Consider the following 9,414-nt stretch of genomic DNA (forward strand, 5'->3'; position numbering starts at 1 on the left):
GGCATGGGTTTGATGGGTTCCTCTTGGCTGCTCTGAGCAGCCAGTGGGCAGGAGGAAGCAGTGCCTTGCAAAGGGAAGAGAGCACAGATGTGCCCCTGAGCCAGCATTCCTGACATCGATAAGGAGTTGTCTCCTTGGACTTTCCCCCTTATCTTACCCCACTTATCTGCTGGTGCATTCCAGCCAGGTTACCCATTACTCTGACATTCCCACACCGAACCCTACTCAGTGAAAGTGAGTCAGGGGAAGGCAGTAGGGAGTGACGACAGGGTTTGCGCTGGTTTACGTGGCTCAGCACCTCTAGTCTGTGTCCCTCACAGGGGACTACAGTCAATTAGTGCTGAATACCAGATGCTGCTGCTCCAATTTAGAAGTGTCTCACCAGCCTTAAGTGAGATCGATGCGTGACTGCAAACGTCGGGGCACCTTAGGCTGGGTGGGAGGAGAGCAGAGGTAGAAGAGCATCTTATGAGAAGCCCAATCCAAGGCAAGGTGGCAGGGCACCTGCCCTCCCTCTCCACTTCCTCGCTGCCTGGCCTGTGGGACTTGCTGCTGCCTGAGCACACAGGCAGAGGATGTCTGATGGGCTGGACGGGCTGTAGCCAAGCCACCTTTGGGAAGGGTACTGATCTGCTTCTGGCTGCAGGTGAATTGTTGCCAGGCTGGAGAGGAAGCTTTGCACCTTTTATGTGAGCTACATGGGGCTGGGTGGATAGGAAGGTCACTTTGTGTGTCAGCCATGGTGAGCAGCAAAGTACCAGGCTAGTTAATCCATGCATCCTAGAGGTGCTGGAAAATCCTGCTGAGAGTGGAGAGGATGGGATTTTGTGTCTGGGACACTCGCAGACGTAGCAAGGAAGATGATAAGGTTGCTGCAGCTGAGGGGAGGCACCAGAGGAGAAGTTAGTATCAAAACTGTTTTAATAAGGACAATAATAAGTGCATGGGATACAAAGTGGAGGCAGAAAGGATATTCCATGGGTGTAGGTCTTTGGTCTAGAGTTTGTGTTATGGTCTGGAAAGTGGAGGGCAGAGGGAACTCATCCTGAGAGCCAGGGTCCCTGCACCAGAGGGTGCAGGGGCGGTAAGGCTGATCCTGCTGTGTGCCAGTAGCCAGAACTGGAGGCTCCTTCAAGCTGCTGCCTGCCCTGGCTTGCTGCTGCTGGCCAGCACGAGGCAGCCACTGGGGGAGGCTGGGGTCTGTGGGCTTGCCTGTAACCTCAACGGCCTGACTGCGAGCAGTGCGCCCATGTACAACATGTGCCTCTTTATTATGCTCTAAAGAGCTCCCTGCCAGAAGCAGACAGGCGGTGGGTGAGCTGCGTGGGAGCAGAGCCTTGTGGCCATGGCCCGGCATCTCCCCCCACTGCACACCCCCTCCTGTCCCGGAGAACAAGGGGGGTCCTGTGAGGGTCCCTCTGGTGACCTCAGTCCCCAAGCATCTCGGCTCCATGCCATGGCACAAAGCCGCTTCTGTGAGGGCCAGTTTGCAGGCAGGGCAGCGTGGGGGGCAGCTCGTTCTGGGGCGGCCACATCACCCAGGGCCACTTGGTGAGGGACATTAGCTGTCCTCCACACATACCCCTGGAAAGGGGTGCGCTGGAAAGAGGGATGCGCATGTGGGAAACGGGAAGAGGGGGTGAGGATGGAGAAGAGGAGGCTCAGACCGAGTGGCTGCAGAGTGGGAGTCTCCTTGTTCTGAGGTGGGGGAAAGGAAGGGATTTTTACGGCCTGAACTGCAGAATCTGGTGACCTGACAGCCTTTTCTCTGCCTTCAGCTGGCCAAGAAGTTTCTCCCCTCCCTGCTGCGAGGGGTCAGGGGTCAGAAAAGGAGCTGTCCTCAGTGACACTCAGCAGCAGGAGGCAAATGAAAAGACCCCTGCGATTATCTCTGTGTGCTCTCACCTCATGAACACTGAGCTCACAGCTTTTTTTTTGGGGAAGGGGAAAGAGAAAGCTCAGCTCTGTGGGGTTTGCCTGCCCCTTGAGCCCCCAGCTGACCTCACCCAGTAGACAGATGTGCTATATGGGAGCGTCTTGCACCAGCTGGAGCTAGGGAGACCCCCATCCCCTACATGCCAGAGCTATCGGTGGGAGGTCCTCCCAGGCCTACCAGAAGGATACCCATGCCAGTGCAGAGGGTGGTTGGGGGTGTCAGTGGGGGACCAGGCACATCCCCAGACATGCTGGTGAGGCCAGGCTGAGACATGGAAGAGAGGGTGCCGGGGAGGAATGGGATGGGTTAGGAAAGGTTTTGGGGTTTCTTTGGCACATAGGAATGTCCCTTTGGTGTCTAATGGCAGTGAGGTGGGGAGCAGGCAGTGATGCCCAGCGCTGTGATGCACAGCCCTCACTGGCCCTCCGCAGCAGCCTAGTCTAGCCCCAGGGAGCGCCCCCGGGAGACAGGCTCTCCTCCTGCCCCTCTCTGGTCCCCCAGTGCCCCCAGCTTGGCAAGGAGGTCATCTGCTGGGTCTGGCAGTGACACTGGCACCTGAGGGTGGGGGACGGGGAAGAGGGCGAAGACCCCAGCACCAGCGCCTCTGGCAGGGGGCCATGGTGGGAAGGATGGCTCTTCACACCTTGACTTCATCATCTTCCTCCTCATCGGCATACTCAAAGGAATTGCTGCGCCCCTCATGGGCACCAGCATACCCCTCCCGCAGGCTGGAGAACTTGGCCTCCTCCTCCTCCACCTCCTCCTCGTCTTCCTCCTCCTCTTGTTGATTCCAGGTGGCCTCGGGGGACTGGCTCTCCCCTGTCACTTGTGACCCCCACAGGCTGCTGCTGGGGCTCTCCCACAGGGTCTGCGTCCGGGCCTGCAGGGGACCCTCGCCCTTCTCTGAGCTCTGTGGGGTGCTGGTGCCACCATAGTGGCGGGCCAGGACCTGGGCTGCCCTGTCAAACTCCCCTGCTTCAATGGTGCAGTCGTTCCAGTGACCCTGCCATGGGGTCCCTCTGGACGCTGCCCCTGGCCCCGACGCCCAGGCAGGGTCCTCGCCAGCACCCTCGATGACGTGTGCTTCTCCATTGGCATGGACCGACAGTCCTGGCAGTGAGCTGGCCTCCAACAGGCTGCTCTGCCTGGAGTGGTCCCAGAAGCTGGATGTTGCCTTGTCCTTTCCATGGGATATGCCTGATGCTGGAAGGACGCCATCCTTCGTCCCCTCACCACACAGAAGGTTTGGGCCATTGTCCCCCACCTCACTGTTACTGGTTTCGGAGAAGCTCATCACCTGGAGAAGCTCGCTCATCAGGGAGGGTCCCAGGTCCAGGCGGAAGGAAAGCAGGGAGTCTGAGCGCTTCAGCTCTGCTTCCCCAGGGAAGGCACTCTCTTGGGCCTTTTCCAAGCGAGGGACGCGAGGGATGGTGCAAAACCCGGACTCCAGCCCTGTGAGGCAGAAGGGATGGCTGGTGAGGGGGGCACACCTAGGTGGGAGGAAGCCTGCCTTACATCTGTGGGGGACAAGGGACAGACCGCCAAAGTGGCGCAGGTCACGCTGCGGTTGGTAACGCTGGCCTCTAAAGGACACTGTCTGTGCGGACATCTCCAAAGCCCTGAGTTAGAGCAGAGGGTCTCCAAGGGGGCTCAGGGCTTGCTAAAATGCCGGTGGGGGCTGAGCCACGCAGATGGGACCAGGAGATGGCAGCAGTGTCCCAGCTTGCCTTTCACTCAGCCCAGCCACCTCCCGGCTGCGGTAGGTCCCCCAGATCCCCCCTGCGAGACCCTCTGCTCCAGACCTTCCTGGCTGGGGAAGAGCTAAGCCACAGCCCAGTGCTATGAGGCCGCAGAAGAGCCACCCAGCTGCCCCATCCCATCCTTCCCACAACTTTCCCCAAAGGTCCCTCCTGGACCCTGGCTGGCAGGGAAGGATGGAGGCGCAATGGGGAAGGGGGGATGGAGTCCCTTGAGGAGGACATGGAGATGGAGGGGTTGGCACAACTAGTGACAGGGTTAGCCCAGGTGTGTGGAGGTGGGGAAGGCCATGCCATGGATCTCCTTGTCCTCACAACCTCGGTATGAGCATTGTGAGCACTGCCCTGCTGTCCCAGCACCTTCTTGGCTTCCTCGGGGAGGCTACCCATGGGGAAGGTGTAGGGCTGGGAGAGATGGGGGACACCCCTTTACAACTGCTCAACTCAGGCTGCCAGCTGTGTGGGGCTTTTGGGGAGGGAAAGGAGGAGAAACCATCCATGCCCCATGTTAGGGGCATCCTGGGAGGAAACCCTCCAAGGACAGGAGCAAGGACTGTGGTTGAAAGCAAGGTTAGGGTTATCTCCTTGCAGGGACTACCAGGACTGGGGACTCTGACATGTCCTGTCTCTGCTGACAGCCTAAAGTCCCTCAGTGGGTAAACTGGGCATGGAGTGATGGAGAAGGTCTGCAGAGGATGCACTGTGCCTGGGTGCCAGTTTCTGCCCCGCGCTTCACTCACCGTAGGCCTGGTGTGTTTTGGAGAAGCTGTTGGAGGCACTTTTGAAGGAGAACTTGCTGGTCAAGCCCCGGCCACTGCCGCCGTCATATGTCCCCTCATTTAGCTGCGGCAGCGAGACGGCATTCTTGATGATGGGCGAGATTGCTGGGGGGGCGGGTGATGCCCCCACTTGGCCCCCACTGCCTCGGCTCCTCAGCGGTGTCCGCCGGACATGTCGCAGCGTCCGGGTGAAGAAGTTGTTGGCTTTGGCCGTGTCAGCCCCTCCATGGTTGCTGAGGAAAGAGGTGTCCCCGAAGACATCCCCACCACGCCCCACGTGCATGGTGTGCCGAAAGTCCCCCAGCGGTGGGCTGATCATGTCCGGTGTCAGCTCTGACTTCAACCGCCGCTTCCCATGGGAGCCTGACACCCAGCTGAGCACCGGCAGCTTCCCCAAGCTCATGTTGCACCCCTCACCTTGCCCCTGCCTTTGAAAAAGACCCCCAAAGTGGCCCTCGCTGGCCTTCCAGCACTGGGGTGGCCTGTCACATCCCTGGCCTCCCCATCGCTCCTGCTCCGATGTTCGTGGGGGAATGTCACCTTGGCTTTCCGCAGGTGGGAAGGGTGCCTGTCCCCCTGCTTCCCTGCACTACGTTTTGCTCATGAAATCACCTGCAGCGAGTACGTGCCTGGCGGTGAGGATGGTGGAGGTGTCCCCAGGGGGTGTCTGGGGTCACCCTCAGTGCTGTGGAGGCCACTGGAAGCTTGGTCTGGCGGCAGGTTTATGGCTTAATCCACTGTCTTCTGTCACAGCCAGGTGAGCAGAGCTGGTCACGGATGGGGCAGTGGGTGATGGTAGCTTGGGGTGGGCTAGCAGGGCAAATGCCTCAGTCCCCTTGTTGGCCACCTAAACAAGATAAGAGGAATGGTGAAGCCCTTGGAGAGGATCGTCCCAATCACGCTGGCTGTACCCCCAGGACGGGCTGGGGAGGTCAGAGGTGGGGTGGTTGCTACCGGCTGTCCCCCTCACCTCACCCTCCTTTTGGAGAGGAAGAAAAAGGCTTTCTCCCAGAACCACGTGCTCTCCTTCACCTCTCTGACCTCCCGTGGTGTGCCTCAGTTTCCCCTGCCTGCAAAGCAGCTTTGCTGGGCCCATGCCGCAATGCAGGCTGAGGGTTTCCCTCCCAGGCAGCACCTCCTCCTGAAGTGGTGCCCTGCCCCGCTGCCCCGTCTGCCGGGGTGAGAAGCCTCTCCCTGCTTTTTGCTATTCAGATGAGCCCTTGGGGAGAGGGTGAGGCCTGGGGACCACGTGCTTCTTGGGGAGGAGGGGTGGTGCGGAGTGAAAACGCAATATTTATATATTGGTTCATTTATTCTCCTCTGGCTGGGTCTCCAGGTGCTGGGCAGACACATCAGAGCAGCAGGGAGCCACCGGCGGTGTGGGGAGGGCAGCTGCTTTTCAGGCAGAGAAAACTGAGGCATGGCAAGGGGGGTGATTGCTCAAGGTTGGAGGAGAAGGTGGGATGGATCCCTGCACTCAAGCAGGTCCTGGAGGCATTGGGGGCAGGCAGGAAGGCAGTGGCTGGGTGAATGATGGCAGGACAATGACCTCTTTGGTCAGCAGAGAGGACACTCAGATCAGCAGATCTTCTGTCAGTGTGTGTGGCAAGAGGGAGAGGGCAGGTTGGGGAAAGGTGAGGATTCAGGGTGTGGGATACTTCAGGGCATCAGTGGTCTGGGTGCCCACCTGGGGACATGTCCATCCCTGGACTCGGTCCCTGCTAAGGGGCTGGGGGAACAGGTTGAAGCTGGGTCCCTTCAGCAGGGATGGCTGTGGAGGGCAGCATGTCAAGAAGCAGTGCAGAAGCCTCGCATCCCTTAGCCCCCATGTGCTGGGACCCCCACTGCTGCATGGTTCCATCTGTCTCCCCCCTGTCACGCTGCCTGCCTCCCCTGCCTGTCCTCTGGGTCACCTCGGGGCAGTCAGGCGGTTCCAGGGTGGCAGAGCTTCTGGTGAGGGGGAGCTCTGGACATGAAGCTGCTTTCCTGGCTGGCTACACACGTTTTTGCCTTGCCCTGGCCTTGTTTGTTCACCCGGGGCCCCTCTTATCTGCCAGGGGTTAATGCCTGGGGAAGGGAAAACAAACCTCCCCCTGGCAGATCCTAGCACCATTGGCTGCCTCCCAGGGTGGCAGTGGCTGGCGGCAGCTGGAAAGGTGGCAGGTTGGCTTCCTGCTGGCCCCCAGCTCATGCAGCCCATGTTTGCCTCCTGCTCATGGAGGCCATGTGGTGCTGCCTCACCGCTGGGACAGGCCAGGCACGTGGCGGATTTGTGGTGGGAGGACAACCGGGGAGCAATTCCCTCTCTCAGGCAGAAGCCCAGCCATAGCCATTGCGGCAGGGTTCTTCTGGAGTGCAAGGAAACCACTGCGGTGGTCCCTGCAGCACACAACTGGGGTCTCAGGACCACAAGGAGAGAGATGTGACCCCATTTTTGAGCTGTCTCCCGGGAAGGCGCATGACCCTGGGAGAGGGTATTAGGTGAATTACAGCCCTCCAGTCTGTCTTCCCCTCTGCACACTGGAGCCCCCGAGAAACCCAAAGTGGGGACTGTGCCCTTCAGCGTGTGCTGCAACCGGGCAAGGCCACTCTGAGGGGTGAACCCCCCACCACTGATCCCCTGCATAGCAAAGCTGCCCTGTAGACCCCTGGGGGGGGGTGGGGCTGGCATTACCCTGGGGACAGGGAGCATCCCTTGCTCCCTGCCTTGGAGAACTGTTGAGTGGGGAGCTGAGAGGAGGAAAGAGTTCCTTCTTCCTTGTCCCTTGGCCACCATGGTGATGCAAGCCAGCACCTCCTGGCCCCTGGCTCTCCCTGCCTGCTGGCAGGCAGCAGGCACTGGGAGAGAAGGGAGGGAGGGAGACAGCTGGTGCTCAACCCTACCTGGATGGCAGGTTTCTGGCAGGCCTGTTAGACCTTTTTTCCCTCCAATCTCCCCCTTTTTCCTCCTTCCCTCTGCCCCTGGTGCATCTCCCTGCTGGCTGTGCCCCTTTGAGCCCTCCCCTCTGTCCAAGTAGACTCCTCCATGCCAGGGAGACTCGTGATTCTGTGGGCAAAGGGTGACCCATGAGCTCTCCTTTCCTCCACTGGGCAAGGGGACCCCTCCCCGTCCCGCCGGCCCCCCCGCCCCCCCCCCCCCCCCCCCCCTTCTGGCCACCCGTCTGTCCGGATACTGCTTCTGTCTGGCAGCCTGCCGTGTTCTCCAGCCCCCAGCATGGTGAGCCTGCAGCCCATCCCAACCTCCCCTTCCCCAGCATCCTCTCCCTGGCGCCCTACTTGCCTCCTCTGGCAAGCCCCCTGAACTCAAAGACCAACTGCTGGCACCTCCTCCTCCTCCTCCCAGCTTGGCCTTCCCCATCTCCCCCCCGAATTCAGCTGGTTACCACTGGTTTTCCACTAGCCAGGAATGGCCGGAGCTGTTCTGCTTGCTGGGAAGAGCGGAAACCAGAAAGGGGGGGAAAATAATCCAGATGTCTAGTTGGCTGGAGCTGCTGAAAGCAGCCTCTTCCCTCCTCTCGTTACACCCCCGCCCCCCCCCTCCCCAAGGGGACATACTCCAAAAGAGGGCGAGGAGATGTTTGGGGTGGTCTCAACATAAGGAAGAGCATGTGGAAATGGCTGTGGGCGCCAGGAAGGTTTTCCTAGCCTTTGTGAGTGCCAAAAACCCTCCCGTTCCCTGGAAGAAGGGAGTCAGAGGCTCCCCTGTTGGGTCACTGTTCTGGTATGGGGAAAGCTGGCAGGGACAGGCTTTTGGGGAAGGGGGAAAGGGGCTTGGCTGGCCAGGCTAGGCCTCTTCCAGCTCCCCTGGAGCTGTGCCGGGCAGTAGGCAGACAAGCCTGAGTCGAACTCCTGTGCTGCTGGCTGCTACATACATAGAGAGTTTTATCTCTCCATGTAACAAGGGTATTTTTCCAAGCAAATGTGTTGGGACGTGGAGGGAGGCTGGGGCTCCAAAAGCGGGTGGTTTCCAGCCATCGTCTCCCTGTCCCCCTTGCCCAAAAGTGCTCCCTTTCTTTCTGCAGTCCCCCACAATCGAGGCGCTGAGAGCCTGCGGGGCTGCGAGGGCTATCCCGAACAGGGTGTGGGACGGGGGTGCCCCACTGCCTTCCCCCATCCATGGGACTCCCTCCTTGCCCCCTTTCTCTCCCTGCTCCCCCCAGCCTGTCTCCCCTCTCCTCACTCCTGCTTTCCTTCCTCCCAGTTTCCTGTTGCATTCCTGCCTTCTTCTCCTTTTCTTTTTCACCATCCTCCCCGACTCCATTGCCTTGCCACCCCTCCCGCTTCTCCCCTCTCCAACCACCCTCTCCACCCTTTTCCTTCTGCTCCCGATCCCCCCGCCCCCAGCTCCTAAAACTGAGGAATAAAACTTTCAGGATTTACTTCTTCTGAACGAGGGTTATTTTTTTCCCTGTCCCCCGGCTGAAAAGTTGGGGGAAGCTCCCAGTGGGCCCCCGTACCTTGCTCTGCGGGTCACTGGTGCTGCATCCTAGAGTAGAGGAGGGGAGAACGGGGAGGCATGGCCCCCTCCCTTTTCCCACGGCTGTCTCCCCAAGCCCGGCTCGGCTGTCTCCCCAAGGCTGGCTCTCCCAGGCTGACGCTGCGATGCCACGGGAGAGAGGGAGTGAAGCTGGTGGGGAGGGGACGTGGGAAGGAGGAGGGCGGGCTGCAGCACCGCCGAGCCAATCCTCGCCTGGCAAGGAGACCAGAGAAAATGAGATTTATTCCAACTATCCAGGACAGAAAACTTCAGGAACTTCTCTGTCGCTTCCCCCCTCCTCCTCACTTCCCCAGTGCCATTTCCCATCCTCCGGCACCATCGGCTGCCTCCTGCTCCTGGATGCCTGCTTGAATGGGTTTGGGGAAAAGAGGAAGCCCAGGTTGCTGGCTAACTTGGTTAGGGGAGCCTGGCCAGGGGGCAAAGGAAAGGAATTTACCTCCTCTG

General features: G+C 59.9%; 1 protein-coding gene across 1 annotated transcript; it reads right to left on the minus strand.

Annotated features, from left to right (window-relative positions):
• Positions 1-903: 903 nt before the first annotated feature.
• Positions 904-9,106, minus strand: CDC42EP1 (CDC42 effector protein 1). Its single transcript, XM_056339146.1, has 3 exons — positions 8,930-9,106; positions 4,434-5,319; positions 904-3,388 (listed from the first exon to the last, which is right to left on the minus strand). Exons 2-3 carry the CDS (start codon positions 4,873-4,875, stop codon positions 2,574-2,576), a joined length of 1,257 nt encoding a protein of 418 aa, XP_056195121.1. The 5' UTR covers positions 4,876-5,319; positions 8,930-9,106; the 3' UTR covers positions 904-2,573.
• Positions 9,107-9,414: the final 308 nt, after the last annotated feature.

Source organism: Falco biarmicus, chromosome 5, assembly GCF_023638135.1.
Source record: "Falco biarmicus isolate bFalBia1 chromosome 5, bFalBia1.pri, whole genome shotgun sequence".
NCBI classification, from domain to species: Eukaryota; Metazoa; Chordata; class Aves; order Falconiformes; family Falconidae; genus Falco; species Falco biarmicus.

Coding starts and splice junctions, on each gene's coding strand:
- CDC42EP1 (XM_056339146.1), bottom strand. CDS start 4,875: ATGAGCTTGGGGAAGCTGCCGGTGCTCAGCTGGGTGTCAGGCTCCCAT. Junction 3,389..4,433: donor CAAAACACACCAGGCCTACG/GTGAGTGAAGCG, acceptor TCTGCCTCACAG/GGCTGGAGTCCGGGTTTTGC.